The sequence below is a fragment of the Tyto alba genome, unplaced genomic scaffold (assembly GCF_018691265.1).
Source record: "Tyto alba isolate M040663 unplaced genomic scaffold, T.alba_DEE_v4.0 Super-Scaffold_22, whole genome shotgun sequence".
NCBI classification, from domain to species: domain Eukaryota; kingdom Metazoa; phylum Chordata; class Aves; order Strigiformes; family Tytonidae; genus Tyto; species Tyto alba.
Window position 1 is genome coordinate 21,041,913 of NW_024881296.1, and position 20,283 is coordinate 21,062,195.

The following is a 20,283-nucleotide window of genomic DNA, read 5'->3' on the forward strand; positions in this document are numbered from 1 at the left end:
AAAAGTAAAAATAGTGGGGGAGAAGTGTTTGCCTTAGTCTGGGGTTTTGGAAGATCATTTTTTTTTTCTTTTATTTTGCACTGGAACACATTTACATGTTTGTATGTGGTCAGTACATCTGCTTGCTGTTTATAAGCAGTTTCTTCCCCCCAAATATATAAACCTGGGTCTGCTTAACAGCAGGAACACATCACGGATGAGATTGTGGGGGTGGTGGCTGAAAAGTAGAAGCGGGATAGGGTTGAAGACTGAACCTTAGGTCCACCCCTTTTTGCTTACTGCCGTTTTGCTCTTCCCTTTTTATCCTCTCCTTTTTGGGAGAAACTACTGAACTTGGAAGGAAGGCTCCACGTTTCCATAGTCATGGCACTATTTTCTTCCTTAACCCCAGCCTTTATAGCCATTATATGTATTTTGCTTGGGGTAATACTGAAGAAGACTAATGGAGAGAAAGAAAAACGTGAGACTAAAAGCAAACCTCTATCTCGCCCATGGGTGGATGAAGATTTAAAAGATGGAACTGACCACCACTTAGAGGAAGAAGGTAAGAAAAATCTTATCCATCTGAGCATTTCTGTTGTTTGAATTTTATCTGCCAATATGAGCAAAGGAGATTTGATCTTCTGGACTTCTCCACAGTGGTATCAATGCCTAGTGCTACACTTCTGCTGTGCCCTGAGCTTCTCAGCTCCCTGGAAGGCGGCTGTCCTCATGTCATGACACTCTTGGTGTGAATCTCTATTTCGTCCAGATCCCACAAGTCAGAGCACAAAAAGAAAATGCATTTTCAAAGACCCCTGTCTGTCCCTCTGCACAGCAGATCTCAGACCCATGAGGGACCCTATGGGCAATGCAGGGAAAGAAAGGAGATACTGCTGAAGTCCCACCAGCCTCTTGCCAGGTCTCATTAGTGTGAGCAAAGGGAAGACCTGAGCAGAGATTTTCTATCTGCAAGCTGATTTTGTAGTCATCTCATCCCACTTTACTATTCAATATTTGGTCTCAGCATCCCCAAGAAAATTTGGAAATGGGTTTATTACAGTTATTACAAAAGTCCTCCATTTGTGACTTCTGAGAATGTCCATAAGAGCTTTAGCTGTATTAGCACTGGGATCATTTGGGAGCTGTGTTGATCAAATATTTAAGAACAAAATGTGGCAATGGTGCTAATATGTTCACTTCGCTGCGTATTTGAGCCTGTACAGAATGCCTCTTTTTTTGCAGTAGTGATTTCTGATGGAGAGCTTGGACAAAAGTGTGAGCACAAAATGTGCCCTTCCTTCTTTTTGCTTCCTGATTATCCTCCATAAGATCCCTTTATTTCCTTGTGAAATAAAAATCTATAGAGTTCTGTTCCTGTGAAGTTTTTAAACTTGCAGTTAATCCAACTTATTTTCTTTTTGCCTTTTTTTTTTTTTTTTATTCCCTCAAGCTGATTTCAAAGGCTTTTTGTGTGTTTTTTGTCCCATAATGACACATTCCCTGAGTCCGCTTCTAGGAATCTTGAAACATATTGTTCTTCTGCACATATACCTATTTCCAAGAACCATTATTTCTTTTTATATCTCAGTATGCAGTGTACTTTGAACTATTGTTGTGTATCAGTTTCCAGAAATAGTTGATACTTGGAACATTTTAAACACTGTTGACTATTTCCCAAATATACAAAATTTCTTTACAAATTAGTTCATATGTTGTATCCTCCTTTGTTCAATGCAAAATAGATTCTGTATAAAATTATCCCATATTTCTTTTGTCACTAATGACTTACTAGTTCAGTTAAATTGCTGCAGATTAAAATTCCTGTGGGTAGTTCAAGTGATAACCCATGAATTATCAGTGACATCTTTGATTACAGCTGTTTGTATTGGCTTAAAAATGTAGATCCTCTAAATAAACACACCTATTAACTGTTAACAAGGAGCCTCACCACCACAGCTCCGTATATAAAATGTTATTCTTTTATGTCTTAGTTGTTTTTCCTTTTATTCAGGTGTTAAATTCTAAACTGTACTAGTTTAAAACTGCTTACCAAAAAATGACAGGTAGGTAGACGTGTTTATGTTGTGGCTAAAAGGACGTTTATTTATTTTTAAACAAAACTTCTCTCAATGTACTATGTAATACAACATTAAATTAGGTTTTCTTGCTATGTTGCTTTTAACAACAAATATTTGTCTTTCTCTTAATGGTGTGTGATTCAAACCAACATCTCTGCAAAACAGGCTTGTCTTTTATCCCTAGAAAAATTAAAATAATTGCATCATCCTTAGGGAAGTTTTTCTTCAGTAGCGGAAAACCTGGCCTAAGAGTAGGGGAAAACCTGGCCTAAGTGAAAGATAATATGGCCACCTTGGTAAGAATCTGCTATTCTGCTAATGCTTTAAGTAAGGATCAAAACATATTCCCCTTGTTGTCAGTGTTAAAATTTTCACTGACTGCCCTAGATGCTGAAATGGAAACATGAATATAAACAGAGATTTTCTTAATAGTGAAGAATATTTTACCTGCTGTGTAAATCCTGCTACTTTACTTATGTATCTTACTTTATCAGAAAAGTTCATTTCTACTTAAATGTCTCAAGCTGGCTCATATCTAAAGATAAAGTTCCTCCGAAGAGAACTTGCGTCAGGTGAGATGAAGCGTTTGTAAGGCCTTGTCTAAATCTAGCATCTAGGGCTGGTATAGGCGAGGAAGCTGAAATTTGAACAGCCCCCTGACAGGAAGGGGCAGCTGAAGACCCAGGCTTTCAATATGTGTCCATGAGCACAGTGAGGGTGCTTTGCCAAGAGAGTGAAGCACTCTGTCAGAAAAGCACTGAGCTTACTCAGGCAACATCAGCCCCGTGAGCCTCTCCTGGACTGGCACCAGCAGGGATATTTCGCCCAAAAGGGGCATACCTCTGAGCAGCAAAGCATTCAGTGGAATTAGCTGTGCTGCTTGGGCAGACTCAGGAGAGTCACTTATGGGCAGTGAAGGGTAGAGAGGAGAGGGCCACCTGCTCTTGAGCTTGTCTGTGTTATGCTTTCAGTAGCTGAAGAGAATGATGTTTCTCAGAGCAGCCCGAAACCCAGTTCTTTGGTTAAGTGGAAAGCATTCACGCAGTCCATTTGTTTAATGCCTTAGCTGGCAATACTTCAGATTTGTTTGCATACCCATCTGTCCCATAACTTTTTCCTTCATTTATGAGATCCAGAATGAGATGTTGTTGTGCTGTGGATTGGTGAGAATGGTCTGTATGTGTGTGTATCTGGCCATGTCTTGCGTTAGGCCATGTGTGTTTAGCAGTTACATACAGATGAAAAAGATGTTTCTTCAGCCTTGTCTTGAACGATGAGTCACAAGGGCTCTCTTCTAGTGGTGGGCATCTGGTCCCAAAGTGGTGGTACCTCATCTCCCACTGCTTCAGTTTTACACAATTAGATCTGGACTGTTGTAAAGACAAGTTCAGTCTTTTAGACGAGGGAGCTTATTTTATGTTGGTCGCTTTCTTGGTCATATATTCAGATCAATACAATTGTCAAATAAGGTAAATATGGACCAAGTTTACAGTGGCGTGGAGGAGGAGGTTGAATTGAATTTTTGTATCCTTGTTAGGGATAATCTCTTGCAGAGATTAATACCAAAGGCATTTATTACAACATATTTAATTGTGGGAACTTCTGTCATGTACTCTACTTGAGGACTACAAGGCAACATAAAAAGGCCCAAATGCTCCATCTCTTCTGAAAATGCACTGCTTGTTGCTTCTGATACTTCTTATAATAGACCTTTCCCACCTCTCCCCAAGTTCAAAGGCTTCCTGTATGTTTTAATAATACTACTGACATGAATGAGGCAGTAGCAGTTTAATTTTCCAATTCAATGACAGTTCATGCTTTGTGTCATTTAGGAACTCAGGACTTACATGGACATGATGTATCATAGTGTTTATCTCCCTGCAGCTGCTGCACACACCACCAGACTTTGTCATCAGTTAAATGAACATGAAAACTGCCCTTTTTTCACCCTGTTTCTTTAACCTTGCTGGAAGGCTGTTCCAGAACTTCATGCCATGTGTTAAAACTCCTTCTCTTCCTGCCTGAACTTATTTAGCACTACTCTATACGCTTTTTTCCTGTTCCGTCCTCTTGTTAGTTTAAAGGATACATTTCCAGCCCTGGTGTATGCTCTCCTGTGGTTTATAGACAGCAATCAGATAACTTCTCAGCTTTCCTTTTACTATGTAAACCAGCAAATCTTCTGTTTATAGAACAGCCACTCCATTCCTCTGAAGATCTTAAGAAACCTTCTGCAACTATATTCCAGTTTGAGGTAATTTTCACTATATTTTCATGCTGGCTTCTTTCTTCTAGGGTCTGTCCACTTGACACTTCTTTTGCTCAAGATCCCTGATATAGCTCTTGAGATTTCCAGATCAGCCTGCTAACCACAATTTATGACCCACTAGTAAGGCACTCTGTCTCCTTTAGTTCCCTATTAGCCACACACTCAGTTCAGGATTGGATTCACTACTGGGATTCCTATAGTGGCAAATTATGTATCAGTCTGACATTAGTCAAGCAAAAAAACACAGGGTCAGCTGCCCAGCATTTTAAGTCTAAAGATCTGAAAGCTTTCTTTATATACATTTAATTGTTTTCCTATGCATTGTGTCTTTACACTGGAAAAGAGGATTGGAGAGGAATTCTATGCTTAGGAAGAAATTCATTAGAAAATAAACTGAAAAAGCTGGTTTGGAAATCAAACACATTGGTTTACACTGAGGCTACAAGTGAGTTTTCTTAAGGATCAGTCTCAGGACCAATAGTTAATATTACCTAGCAGCTTTTGCATAAAACCAGGGAGTGTACAAGTTAAAGTTCTTAATGACATAGAACCAGGAGCCAACAACATGTGCCAGTGTTCATAAAATAAGTGGCCAACAGAAATGAAATGACAAGTCATAGTTATCAGTGTAAATTTATGTTATTAGGAACTCATGGTAAGAATTTTTGCTACAAACTGAGGCAAAATTTATCACATGATTTCTAAGCTGATTATATCCTCTTGTATGAACTGCTGGGAAGAACACAAACATCATCCTAAAATTTATCCAAAGAGGAATTTCTGATAGAGAAATAGTACTTTTAAAGTGAGATTTCATTTGGGATGTCTGAGCCAAAACCATTTCAGATTTACTTAAAAAGCAGGAAGCCTGATGGCTGTTGTAAATGTACAACAGAATTGATAGCAATCTTAAGAATGTGACTAACAAGATAATAGACTGACTAGCAGGATGTCTGTTGTCCATCATATGATGGAATACACAGAGATTTAAACAAGACATTTGTAGTATTGTATAACATGACCGTACAAACAGGAATATGTCTAAACACAACAATTAAATATATAGAGAGCATGCACTAAACAGATGGTGCTGATAATGATTTTAGCTTAGCATATGGATAATGTTAACTGCTAAGAATGCATGGTAGACACATGGTGGAAGATAATAAATGATAGATGAATTTATTAAAAAAAAAAAATGCCAGAAGAGTTTTGTTTTTGTGTGCCAGTTCTCTCACTTCTGGTTTCTTCTCCTGCCTCAGCCAATATTCCCATTTTGAATTTATTAAGGTTTTTAAGTTTTTCTTACAAAACTTAAGCTTAGATATGGTGATTCTCCAACATTCATTCTCACTAGTCGCCTTCACCTTTGTCTCACATTCAAAATCTTTGAAAGTACATTTATTTTTTTCACCATGTTATTATTAAGTTGAACCATCTTGACCACACAGCAGCTTCACTTCTTCTCTTCTACTTACATGGGGAAAAAGACCCCACAAAACAAGCAAACAAACCTCTTAAAAATAAACTCAGTAGCCTTAGATAACCTTAAATACTGCAAGTTTTATACTTCCTGTCTTACAAGGTCTAGGTTTCTGGGCTAACTAATCCTTTTCTTCCATTCCTAGTTGCCTATAGATCATTTAATTCATATGTTTATTCAAACAATTACATCTAAGATGATTTTTATACCTCTGTTTTAAAGAAATGCCAAATATCTCTGCTTCCTCTTCCCTGAATTCTTCAATCTGAATTCTCCAACTTAATTGTTCTTAATACCTTGTTTTCCCCAAGTTTGTTCTCTTAAAAATTGACATCCACAGTTACAGACCTACTTTTCCTTACCCTTTCATTTGGTCAAATAATTCGAATGAACTGATAATCTCAGTTTAGGGGTACTTGTTTTTTTTTTTTTTTTTTTGGTAACATCCTCCCTTCTCACTGAAACCAAAGCTAAGAGAGTCAATGCACCAAGAGAAGAACAGGTTATTTGATTAAGTTATTGGATGTTTCATCCGGGAAGCCTGGCTTCTAGTATTATCATAATATTTGCTCTTCAGTCTATAAGAAAAGCTGTGCTTCTGCCAGGTACTTCATAACAATGATGTGGTTGAGGCAACAAAACTCCCTTAAAGATGTATCCCAATCTAGATGTGACCTTGGGGGCCTTTGTAGGCTTCACACTATTGCAGAAGACAGTGCATCTCAAAAAGCAACCCTTTTTTTAGCCACACCACTTTTTTACTTCTTTACAATCTGCCACATCAGCTATTACCTATTTTTTATCGATATGCTTCCTGCACAAGTCAAAGCAGGTACTGCTATTGTTACTGCATCTTTATTCTTCCCTCCCTGTCACATTTGTTTCATGTCCTGTTCAAGCACTGATAGCTCATCCAGTTTGCTGTCTACACCTCTGCACCCGCCTGTCCACAAGCAACATCCTCTTTGGATTAAGTACATCATCTGATCCAGTTGGCTGACCACTGTCCTCATCCTGTATACGTAATTTCATCTTGCTCTTCATCCTCCGTCCTTCAATATTCATGTCTGTATTGAAGGTTTATCACTTACCTGACTTTCCTCTCCTTGTGTTTCAAAACCTGGTACAGAGATCACACAAATTTTCTCCAGCCTTTGCTCCGATTTGACAAATCTCCTCTGCAAAGATTTTCCGTATTTTTAGACTAGTCTCGGTATCTCTAACTCAAAATGATTGTTGATAGTTTGCAATAATACTAGAAAAAGAGAGGACTGAACAGGGTTTGGATTTGCTTAGGAGCCAAGACTAGGCCATCAAGACTCCTCCATTAGTGGCTGAATAAAAGTTAAGGTACACTGAATGTATGCTATTTCCTACTTCCTGAATTTTGATAAAAACCTAATTGTAAGAAAGGAAATAGTGAGAGTACATAAAAACTCTTGGGTTCTGGAGTTAATATTATTTGACTGTTTCTAGGTTAGAAATACTCTATTTCTATTTTGCAAGACACTCAACACTGTAAACATGAAACAGATAGGGATGATCACTACAGCACACTGATATAAGCACAAAAATTATAGTCTCACCTAAAATTTTCCCCAAGACACTAATCCAGTGCCTATTTTTGGTATAGTTTTCTGGTCAGATTCTGCCTTCTGAGAGACAGTGCACATCCTGAGTTGATTTCAGGAAGTTTTTTGCTATCATAAGGAAAATATTTCTCAAATTAGAAGCTCCTCTTATGTGAGTGCCTAAGGATAAAATGAAGATGTGTGCCATTCTGTGTAACTGCTAAATCTCAGTTCAGCAATGAATATCTCTGTTGCAGTTTCAGTACTGCTATACACAAAATGGATTTGGAGAGGCAGAATTGATTTTATTGGACCAATTGACAGAGTTGCAGGAGGCCATCCAGCTTCTAGGCCTCCAAGTCCTTCAAGAGAAGCTTGCAGGAAATGTTATGTGCCCAAAGGTTGCATGATTTTCTGTCATATCTAAATGGACACCTGAATTTCTCTACTGACCAGACAGTCAAGTTGGAAAAGGTTGATGAGTTGCCAACTCCTAAATCCCCATTGTTTCCCTTAGGGTTTTATACATTTTTGGGTCATCACATTTTCTCTCAAATCCTTTGGCTGCCAGCCATCACTGTATCAACTTCTGTCTGTGGAAGGTTTTACATATTGGCTTTTACTAGCTTAACATATTGGTCATTGGAAACAGCATCCTGTGGTACCATGTGTAGTGTGGAAGGGTGCAGCCTCCTGGCCTCCCCTCCCCAGCTAGTTTACCACTCTAAAACATGTAGGATATTGAACACTGGGTCCCCAGCAGAAGCTCTTGCTCTCAACATCCTATTGCACCACACTACTTGTTAGTGTAAACATAGCTTTTTAACCCTGTGGTATTCCCTTCACTGAGTGTGGAGGAGGAACTGCAAAAAAGGGGGTGTGAAAGTTTTTGAAAGAGGTCACCAGAATCCTAGCAAAAGGCAAGTCCTAGTCAGCTGGTTGCTATTCAATAGTAAATAACCTATTTTACTAAGTGTAAACCACAAAGGGAACACTAGAAAGAGGCAATCTATTCCTTTTTCAGTTTCAATGTACAAGATGCCCACAGAAATAATTTTTACAATGGGTCACTGCTTCCCATTACCCTGGAGCCAGGTCTTTGCAGACTGTGACCAAGAATGCTTAACACAGGCATGAAATGCTAAACAAAACAAATTTTCTGGGTGACTTCTTTGTATGCAAAACAAAAAGTATTTTGTTTCGGGACCAGAATAATTCTGTTTAGATTCAACATATGAAACTGAATATATCACAGCCTCTTGCACATACTGAGCCACACTTGTGAATATTTCACTGCTGCTTATAAAATGAACAAAAAATCAGCCTGGTCTCTAAGGCAACTGCATACTACTAAAATACAGAAATAATTGCTGTTTGAATTTGCACTGGAGATTGCTGTGATTCTGGAATAATAGCCTAATGTGACTGGAAAAAGAACTGGAATATTTTGTCCTGACTCAGCCCTCTGTAGAAGATTGCTCAATATTATTGACTAGTCAAAATGCAAAATTTAAATGGCTTTAACTTCTACATCATAGTTGCAAAAAATTCTATCCTTGCTTGATTCTAGGAATGCAAGGGAGAAAGAAAACATCTCAGAGACAACAGAAGATGCATTTGGTGGTGTAAAAAACACCAAAGAGACAGATTTCAGTGAAATGAGGAACCATTTTGAGTTCTTAAATTAAAGACAAGAAACACAATATCCTACATTTGATATGTTGTTATCCTAAGTATAAATGCCTGTCATCCATTTCCTCTGATGCTGAAAGTATTGTGAAACCAAAAACCTTAACCACAAAGTCACATTTGCACAGAGCCTAGACTTGTAATGCTTCTGGTATGAAACATGAATATGGAAGAAGCTGACATTCAGCTTTTCAGAGGGGATTTTATACATATTGGTAGTTAAGTCCTCTCCTTAACTTCAGTAATTTAATTGATTTTTTTGTATTAGACTGCTCACAAAGGAACACACATTTCACATTCACTTACTGAGAAAATTGGGCTGAAAGGTTGGCCACTTTTTTACTGCTTTCAGCTTGTAACCCATTTTTACAGGCAGGCTTGCAGACTGGAGTGGAGAAGGCCATAACTTCTTTGTGGATCACACTTGCTACAGCTAGCCAGGGCCCTCCTGCTTCATGGTATTTAAACAAGGTGTTTATTCAGTAGCTGGAGCTAGGGTTCAATAAACTGTGTCAGCTGGAATCTCAGACTTTGCCTTTCCAGTGGTGTAGAAGTGCAATGTATGCCTACACAGGACAAAGTGCACTATAGTGGTGAGTGCCAAAGATATAAACAGCGTTCTTCAGAAAAAAAAAAAAAAAAACAAACAAAAAAAACCAAACCCCAAAACTAACTACTTCTATTTTCTTGCAGAGTTTGATGAAGAGTGGCAAGGACTTGATGAAAATGTTGCCCATGTCCCCTTCTTTGCAGAGCGCTACTCTGAGGCTGAAATGATTAAAAGGTCACAAATGTTTTATGAGCTTCTTAATAAGAGACGGTCTGTCAGGTTTCTCAGTCATGAGCCGGTCCCCAGGGAGGTTATCGATAATGTCATCAGAACAGCAGGTATGGTACTGATTGGTTCAAGGTCTTAAAAAAAAGGATCGGCACACACTGCTGTTCAACTGTGTAAAAGGGATGTGGAAAAGCCAAGGGAATTGGCATTTGGCTTATGGTTTTCCTGGGTTCGTCTGTAGCCATAATGAACGAGCACCCACTGATTGATTGGAAGTGACTCAGCCTGAACAACTATATATCAGGGACTGGTTTGGAGCATTCCCAATTACTTTGTATTTGCAGTGCACCCAAAAGGGAAAATGCATTTCAACAGCACGAAACAAAGCATTTAATTTTCAAGCTTTAAAAATGTTATTTAAAATAAAATTGATGTACAGTTTAGTGAGACATCTTTCAAATAGAAATATTGAAGTGTTTTCTCTCAAAAATGTCAAACTGTGTGTACTTCACATGCGTTAAGATTTCATGCGTTATGATGGTATTTATCATGTGTGAGTTTTGTTTGTTGTTTCATTGTTTTGTTTTGTTTTGTTTTCCCAAACAAGTTGATGAAATTGTCTCAGTCATGTGAAATATTTTGGTTGACATAAATGGTTGGGGTTTATTATGGGAAAAAGTTTCAGTCTAGAACAAAATATCTTTTCCAGTCCTTTCAACATCAGTGCCAGGCCCCTGTTGCATATGACTGCAGTGTTATGCTGAAGACCCTGATCAAGACTGTTTGACTGATTGTTAGAAATGAATTTTCTTTTGTTTTGTTTTAAGAATTTATGTGTTTCAAATCATTAGTTTCATGTCCTGGTCTAACCTCATCTCTGCTTTAGTAACACTGACTTCAGCCAGGAGTGGTTTTGACCTGCATTATTTCTCTTAATTATATGAATCAGCCACTGCTAATGTAGAAAATATTCACAAGCTGCCTTAGAGAGAAGTTCAGTAGCATCTAGCAGGTTTACTAATACAGAGATTCTTAGCATTTGAGGTGCATTTTTTCCCTTTAAAAACTCTAAGCAGCTTTGTTACTGCACTGTAACGAGTCTCCATCTTCCTCTAATTAGCTGGGAGTCATTAAAATACTGAGCATGTTTTGGCAAATGCAGCAAAGTGAACAAGCCTGGAGAGCAGATGAAGTACTTAGTAACCCTGAAAGCTTTGGGCTGTTTAGAGAAAAAGAAAACAAAGCAAAGCATAAATGTCATCAGTTGTTACCCAAACCTGAGGAGAGGCAACGTTCACAATATAAACACATTTTAATTTAAAGATAGTTCAAGCTGCTCATTCAGTGTTTCTCAAACTAAAATCAGTGCCTTGGAAAGCAAATATTGTATGTGTTCAAGACCTTCAAATATTTTTAAAATGTTCATGAGGGGCGAGAGATCTAAGTAGTCTCCTTAACCTATTTATATATGAACCTGCACAGATAACAATATTCTTCAGCTTCTGGCTTTCATTGTCTTGGCATTTAAAATATTCTCTGATGCTGTTGGTGTGTAATGATCAGGGCTGAATGAGCAAGTGCAGATTTAGTATGTGCACACCTACATACACCAGCTGTCTTTGGGACAACAAACTGAAATCTGTATGCTATATGGCAGATGTCTGCATTGTGCAGCTCCTCATCATTGTCAGGCAGCAACAGATTCCTGCGGGTGGTCACTTAGCCATGTTTCCCTGAAAGCCATTAGCTTTGCCCTTCAGTTAAAACTTTATCTCAGAGTTGGGTGCATATTCAGATGGTGTGCTGCTTTCAGTATAATGCTTTGCAATAACACTATTTCATGTATATATTGCACCATAATGCTGCCTAATTGTGAAAACCACCAGGGAATTTTTACAAACCTCTAACTTTGGTTTCCTGTAAGATGGCTGTATGAAAGGACTAGCCTATGTCATTGAATGGGACTTCACATTCTTCGAGAAATAAATGAACAGGATTGTCCAGAACTTCTCAGTCCTTTTCTCCCCATCCCATCCACTTGCTTTCCCATTGCTTTGTTGGCCAGACTGAAAGCCCACAAGGAAGAACTGATACCCCTCAGTGTACACCCTCCTTCCTGGGTTTTCATCTTTCCCTGTTTTTGTCTGAAGGTACTTCACCCAGTGGAGCACACACTGAGCCCTGGACATTTGTGGTAGTGCAAGATTCATATTTAAAACATAAGATTCGTGAGATTGTAGAAGAAGAAGAAGAAATCAACTACAAAAAAAGGATGGGAGACAGATGGGTTAATGACCTGAAAAGACTGAGGTAAGAAAAATTCGGTTGGCTAAGGGGTTTGAAGTGAGTTGTGTTTTAGTCTAAGAAAAACTATATTGGGAAGTTTTAGTAATGATTTTTTTTTTTTTCATTTTCATTCTTTTTTATTTTTTTTCTTTCTCCCCTCTTATTTTCAGGAAGGAAAAAAAAGCACCTGAAAATATTCAGCTCAATTTTTAAAACCTTGTTTTTAAAAATGTTCTTTCAAGTCCTTGCTCCTTAAACTCTCCCCAGTTTTCTGATGCTGCTCAGGAGGGCAGCTGTAAATATTTCCTCCATCCTGATCACAGAAATAGAAGGAAGTTGAGGTCAGAGACTGCCCCAGTCACAGTTGCCAGGGTCACTATAATGTGCCGCTTTTGCTGATTTACATCTGGGAAGAAAAGACTCCTGTCTGATGAAAGTGGAGTTCCCACCCTGCAGGAGCTGAAAAAAAAGGAAGTACTATCTGTATGTTAATTCTGGCTGCCTTGTTCTAAGGGCCAGGTGAGATGCAGCACTTGGCTGATAAACCCAAAAGAAAAATGCACTATGCCTGTGTGCTTCAATCTTACCAGAAGAAAGATGGAATAAGTGACTCAGATGTTCAGCTCTTTCCTTTTGCATGGCCTTGTAATTTTCAGGATGATAGGAATCTTACTGAAAGCACTGCAGTTTAGAAAATTTTACTGATAAAAGAAGCTTGTCTTGAATTCTTCTAGTATCCTTTTCAATTTCTTCCTTGCTTCCACTTTTAATGTATTTCTAAGATTCATGTTTGGAAAGAAAAACTTAAAACTATGTGTAGAATTGTGCCTTGGTGGCTGTTTCATAAAATTGCCTCCAGGAAAAGGGATTATATACTCTCCACCTTGAAACTTCTCCAAATGTTTAGCTCCACTGTTTTTTTGGGTTTGTTTTTTGTTTTGTTTTTTTTTTTTTTTTGGTAACTTCTGTTGCCATAACTCTTGTCCCAGTTTTTTTCATGTTGTTTGCCAAACAACAAAGCTCCCAAAGTCATTGGGAGCTTTACTGCTGACTGAGGTAGTCCCAAGGCTTGTCCCTATGAAAGTGCTGAATTATGAAATATTTAATTGTTCCAAATTCCTTCCAAAGTCTAACTGACTTGCTTAACTTCACACACTGGGAAGATATCTGCTGAGTCTTGGCTTTTCAGATGAAACATGCACAAAACTTTATAGGGTTGATTTGCCTACAAATTATTGTTTCATAATGTTATTATCTTTCAGGTGCTTATGTGCTATGTAAACAACTATAAGATAGTATTTTTTGTATTTTGAGGGAGAACAGTAGAAAACACAGATTTTCCTATCCAAATCCTACATCATATTTGTATATATTGTCATTTAAAAAATTGGGAACCAAATGAATTCTAGTGGGACTGAAATACCCAGAAGCAGAATAACATTTTTTGCCATGAGAATATATTTACATTTACACCTCAAGCCAAGAAGTTTTGAACTTTTCTGCCAGCAGTTTTTCTTGCAATCACAAAAAAGTTGACACGGCTGGTAACAGGTGGAGCTGCAAGTCTACAAAATTCCAGGAATTAAATAATCTCAAGGGCAAATGCTCATGAGGCCAGTTCATAGACAAGAGGTCAGGAACTACCCCCTATTTTTATGCAATTCATCTCTTCAAAGTGAGCACATCAACTCCTCAGCTGAATCTGTTAAAATCGAGAACTCCATTCAAATTTTTTTTTTTTCAGAAATGTTTCTATTTAAGGTGATAATATTTAATCCTTTTCAGTAAATGTTCTAAGATTTAGTCTACTGCTATAATTGTCACATACCTTTAGTGACCCTTTGCAGACAGTAAATGTCACTTGTGGGAAAGTGAAAAGGTTGAAAAATAAATGTCTTAAACATTATTCTTTTGCAGAACAAACTGGATCAAAGAGTACTTGGACACTGCTCCGTATCTGATCCTCATTTTCAAACAGGTATATGGGCAGCTTCCAAATGGCAAAAAGAAGACCCACTACTACAATGAAATCAGTGTTTCCATTGCCTGTGGTATCCTGCTTGCTGCACTGCAGGTACGTTGACAGAACCGACATACTGGGAGTCCATATATTGGTTTGGATTACATACCAAGACTATTCTGTCCAAATGAGAGTGGAACCCAGTTTAGATTTTAACATTATTAGTCCTCTGTATTACTCCAGTTCCTGGGAATATGTCTTAGTTTTGAGTTTTAAAGTTATTCTGCACAGGCCTACATCTGAGAAGCTGATTCTTCAGTACTGGTTAACAAGAAGAAAAATGTGATGCAGCTTACTTGCTTCCAGAGTTGTCACTCGACCTCCTAGCACAGGCTTCATCCCCTGTAGTTTCTGTCTTATGCTAACAGGGCTGACAGGATCTGCAGACTACCCAGGCATGGCTGTGCAGTGCCACACTGGCCTCTTCTTTTCAGTAATCCCTAAAAAATGGATTCACCCCAAATCATTTTTAGTACACAGTTCTGTAGAAAAAAAAATCAGGGACACATTTCACAGAACAGGCTGTACTAGTTCAATCAGTCTTACTGAGGCATTTCTGAAAGTGAACTGATTTCTAAAGCTCAGCATGTTTGACACCAGCCAGTTGGATTTTCTCAGTGCTCAGTTCTGCTTGTTGTATCTGATGTACTCATGCAAGTGTTTAAATAGTGAAGTTAGTCCCATAATTAAATTGGCCTGTCAGCAGGATAACAGCAGGGTGAAACGTCTTATATTAGGCCAGTTTCCTAACAGGAACTGCCATTTCTCCTCCATTCTATTTTGAGTGACACTTCCCTTCCTGCATTCTCCACCTCAGGAGGTTCTTCAGGATGGGAAACCTGAGAAGTGAGCAGTGCAGAAGCACATTGCTGGGGTGTTGCTGCTCTGCAGCTGCACATTGCTCTGTATTTTCCCTCCATGGAGCTGAGAGCAAAGGGAATGTACAGGGAATGGAGCAGCACCAGCACTGTGTCACTAGCATCTTAGTCAGAAGCAGTAGGAGTGACAAGGCTCCACTTTCCCCTGAGCCAGCCCACCATCAGGTGGGATTTCTGAGGCTTCCTGTTAGGCTCTTTAGTGCTGTCTCTTTCTCAGGTCCCATAAATTAATTGACAATATTAAAGGACATAGTGCCCTGGATTCATAACATTCAGCACCACCACTATTGGTTTCTTTTCCTCTTCAGAAGATCATAGAGACTACTTAACTTGAGAGGCCCATTGCCTCAACACCTCTCCCTGTCTGACTTTTCTCAAAACCTTCCAAAATACTTGCATCACATAGAGGGAGAGACTGAAATCCACATGTGCAACTCCCAGGAAACACCTCAGCTACGTAGTCATATCTTGGATAATGACAGCTCTTTACTATTTGTCAGATTGTTTAGTTTTGTGAGATTTCATGTGAGAGGAGGAGTGATACATAGACTTATTTTGGGGTTCTGATGTCAGCCAGAACATTGGCCGTTGTGAGAGATGTCAACAGACTCCTGTGACAACTTCTGAGGCAGAGCCTGTGCCCGCTGTCCCCATGAGGCACAGCTCTTGAGCAGGAACAAATGTTCACAAAGCTGTAAGGCATCTTCCTGCCAGCTGCATGGAGACGAGAACCGACACATTTCTCTCTATGAGCTAAATGAACCCCATGGGATGATATTCCAGCGATATCCCCACAACTGCCTCTCAACTTTGCTGTGGCCATGGGTCGCCCATTACGCTGAGCACTGCAGGCAGGCTCCTGCTGTACAGCATACGGGCATGTCAGGCAGAACGTGCCGCTGCTGAGGTGGAGGAATTCTCTACTTCTTCTCTGGTACTGCTGAGATTGTTAGTACATCAGATGTTCTAAAGCCTGCAGCAGAGTCTAACAAAGCAGTGTTTCTTGGCTAGTCAAGAGGAGGATGTGTACAGGTCTGGTGGGAGTAATGGATACAAAGAAAGAGCACAGACTTCTGTCTCACTCTGTTGCTGTCTGTCTTGCTGCAGAACGCGGGTCTGTACACAGTGACCTCCACACCCCTCAACTGTGGCCCCCAACTCCGGGTGCTGCTCCGGCGCCCAGCGAACGAGAAGCTACTCTTGCTGCTCCCTGTTGGCTATCCCAAGAAAGATGCTACTGTGCCTGCGCTGACCCGAAAGCCGCTGGAAGACATCATGGTGTTCATGTGAGCCCAGCGCCATGAGGAAGGTGCACACCCCTGCTGCCAGCTAGGAAGCAGCAGCCCGCTGAAGTTGTCACTGCTCTTTCTGTGTGTTGTCCTCCTACATCACTACTGCTCTGGCTGTTTACACCCGTATTTCTTTTAGTGCTAGTAATCTACTAATGACAGTGAGCAGTCAAGCACTGGGAGTTTGACAGGTGCTGTTACCAGTGAGCCCAGACTGTTGTTTCAGAGGACACAGACAATGGCATTTAAATGGCCTTCATCACTTGATTTCTCTTATGCATTGTACGGACACATCTTTCCTTGAACTGGAATGTATACTCTCCTTATATTTTTGTGATTTCATTACATCGGTATTTTCACTTCAGAATTATAAGGAAGGTTGTATTGAAAGATATAAAGAGGTCAAACTCAGTTGTCTTATCTTGATCGGTGTATGCTATTTAGATGCCCCTTCCCCTTCACTGTGTTCAGTTCTGTGTGGGAAGAAACTATCTTTCTCATATATAGTAGCATTTTCCCTACTTGATTGATCTCAGAAACCTTGACTATACCAGGCTTTCTTAAACTATTGCTGTTACAAGTGTCTTCAGCTGTGGGAGATCTAGTAGGAACTAGGCATCCAAGTAATTTCCTTGTTACCATTTATACATGTTCCAGGCACAGTTAGATCATATGGCAGCTATCAGTCATGCCCCCTATATTTGCTGCTTCTCTACTGGAAGCAGCCCAGAGGAAATTACTATTCTGGTTATTCTGTTTATACCTACAACTATAACAGTTCAACACCCTGAAATTTAAACTGCTTTAAAGACACTGACACGTGAGAGGTGCTTTTGTGTCACACTACATATTTAGGTTTATTTTAAAGCTGCTTCCCACAAAAGCAATGCTCTCTACTACAAGCTAGGTGTACAGGCAGGATGTGAGTGGACACCAGTGGGAGTTGCTCACTGGAGGGGCTGATGCTGCTGATACCTGGGCTGGCAGAGCCCCCTCGTGGGGTTGCGATTCCTGCTGGCCTGACAGGCGGCACAAGATGAAAGCACAGAGATGTTCTTCCATGAAACTGTCCCTATTCTGTGAAATACTCTCCCATCCTGATGCATGCAACTTCAGGTAACTTCAGCCAAATTGGCTTTAGCCTTCCTTGGAGGTTGCTTGAGTGAACTTGCTGCACCTTGTCTGAAGCCAGTCCTATTTAACATGACCTGTTGTCAGCTGAGCAAGTGGAGGGGAAAATATTTTACACAGGTACAGCTTTTTGTGGTGTTAATGCCTCTGTCACCCAATGAGAAAATCAATTTCCCTCTTTGGCAGACCCTGTTGCTGGTATTTAGTAGGCATGGCTATGTGTTTTTCTGTTTTACTAGCCCTATTTCATGTCCTCAGTAGTACAGCAATAGCAGGAAGAGTGTCTCCTGCAGGCCTAGTGTGAAATGAGCTTTTATAACTACAGTAAAATAAATTAAAAAAAAATAGAAGTCCTGTGTCTACATGCTTGCAAGGTCTAAAAGCTACTCAGGGAGAGAGGGATGAGCTGAACCAAGCCAAGGCTGACCAGCTGCAGGCCTCCAGTTGTCAGGAATGCATGTTAAAGTTGCTGTAGCAAGTTTTCCTTCTGTGTAGATGCTGCACTGCTGTATCAGGCCCCTTTGCAAATCAGTTGGTACCTGCTGTAAACGTATATAATCCTTATTATGTTTGTTTTAATTCAGAGTTCATATCAATAGAGGACTGAACCTCTATCACCTTACAATCTCTCTTATAGCAACAAAAATAAACTGCTTCTGCCTGGCCTCAGTCTTCAAAGTAGACAGCATCTTCATTCAGCAACAACTCTCAGAGAAGCTTTACCACATGAGTTCAGTTTCAAACAGCAGGAGCTTGCATATATAAGGCTATTTCTAGCATGGTTTCATAATTAAAAAACAAAGAACTAAGTCACTTTAAAAATATACAAAAAATTGTCACAATACAAACATTGGTATATACCAATATACCTCTTTATACCAAAGAAGATTAATGGCGATTTTTTCCCCTATGTGTTGATTCCGGAAGCTAATATACACATAGTATCTGAAAAAAAACAAGCTTTCCCAAGAATCTATCCAGGAAAGCAGTTTTGGAACCACAAAATATAAGTAAAGGAAGCTTTTTTTTTTCTTTTTCCTCCCATAAAAATGCTTATTCAAATGCAAATACTCCAGTAGTATTACAACTGCTGACGATACTGCAGTGTCTCATACAAATTATGTTAGTGCTTCTGTTATGACAAGCCTACTTGAAATTGCCTCTGTACTCTAATAAGTGTGCTGTCTTTACTTAAAACACAAATTAAATAAGAATAAATTTTGCCTTTCCATGCAGAACATTATTGAATAAAATTAAGGTTAGCATTTAAACTGGTTTTCATTTCACTAGGGATTTGTCCTCTGTTTAGGTGAAAAATGTTTTTTCAGGAAGAGAACATTCTGGGAGGAATGCCTCCCACAACCAGTAGGGATTTACTTTTTAGATTCTTCACCCTGTTATATTTAAAACCAAGATTAATGACTTCACAGGGTTAGCAAAAGATGCTGGAACTTGGCATCGCTCCTCATGGTATCTTATGGCCATATCTCTGAAAGGCTCTGGATTCAGTATACCCACGTCTTCTAGAAAATGACTGTATCATTCAGATGGAAACTGAGCCCTTTAGAGAAAGCTTAGCTCTAAATACTACTTCAGAGAATAATTGAGGTTGGAAGGGACTTCCAGCGTTCACCCTCTCCAAACCTCTGCTCAAAGCAGGTCCACTTAGACCAGCTTGCTCAAGGTCTTGTCCAGTCAAATCCTGAACAACTCTAAGGATGGAGAGTCAATAACCTCTTCAGGCAACCTCTATGGTATTTCTTCACTTCCATGGTAAAAAAAAATGGGTTTGTTATCTAATTGGAGTTTCCCATGTTTCAACTTCTGTCCATTGCCTCTTGGCCTATTGCTGTGCATCTCCAAGAGAAGTCTGGCTTCTTCTTCTCTGTATCTTTCAAACAGGTAGATGCAGACAGCAACTAGGTCTCCCCTGAGCCTTCTCTTCACCAGACTGAACACAGCTCTATGTTTGTTGTGTGGCCAGCTTGGTGGCATCTGCTGGACTTGCTCTAGCATGTCACTATCTTTTTTGTACCGAACAGGTGTGGTCTCACAAGTGCCAAATAGAGAGGAAGAATCACTTCTCTGGACCTGCTTGCTACACTTTTATTAATACAGCCCAGAATGTGGTTGACTTTCCCTGTTGCAAGGGCACACTGCTGATTCACGTTCAACTTGTGCACCATGTACCCTGGGGTCCTTTTCTGAACAGCTGATTGCAGATAGCCGGCCCCAGCCTGTACAGTGTCACTGGGATATTCCATCCCAGATGCAGGACTTTATATTTACTTTTGATGAAATCCACGAAGTTCCTATTAGCTTATTTCTGCAGCCTGTTCAGGTCCTTCTGATTCGCATCCCCACTCTCTGGTGTTACAACCACTTCCTGCAATTTGGTGTCATCCCCAAAGTTGCTAAGAGTGCACTCTGTCCTGTCATCTTTTGCCCTCACTTCTCTTCAGGTTGTGGTAACCCTCCTCAGGCCCATCTAGTTTAAAGTTTTCTCTACTAGGCTAACAAGCCTGTTTCCAAACATACTCTTACCCTCTCTTTTTCAGATGCATCCCATCTCTATTCAGTAGCCCTTGTTCATCAAAGAGAGTCCTCTAGTCAAAAAACCTGAGCCCTGCCTGTGATACCAGCCACACAGGCACGTGGTGACCCTCTGAAGGAGTCCACTTCTGCCCAGGCCTTACCCCCTGACCAGACCAGACAGTGCCTGGGCTGCCATGCCCTTCACCCTGCTCCCAGAGCCTCCTGGTCACTCTTGCTTGATATGCTCCTTGTTACTCCTGGTAGCATTAGTGGTGTCCACATAGAGAAGTACCA

General features: G+C 39.8%; 1 protein-coding gene across 1 annotated transcript; it reads left to right on the top strand.

Annotated features, from left to right (window-relative positions):
- Positions 1-363: 363 nt before the first annotated feature.
- IYD (iodotyrosine deiodinase) lies at positions 364-18,284 on the top strand. The gene is made up of 5 exons (XM_009970322.3): positions 364-544; positions 9,766-9,960; positions 12,001-12,160; positions 14,054-14,210; positions 16,142-18,284. The coding sequence occupies exons 1-5, from the start codon at positions 364-366 to the stop codon at positions 16,322-16,324; spliced, it is 876 nt and encodes a 291-aa protein (XP_009968624.1). The 3' UTR covers positions 16,325-18,284.
- The last annotated feature ends 1,999 nt before the right edge of the window (positions 18,285-20,283 follow it).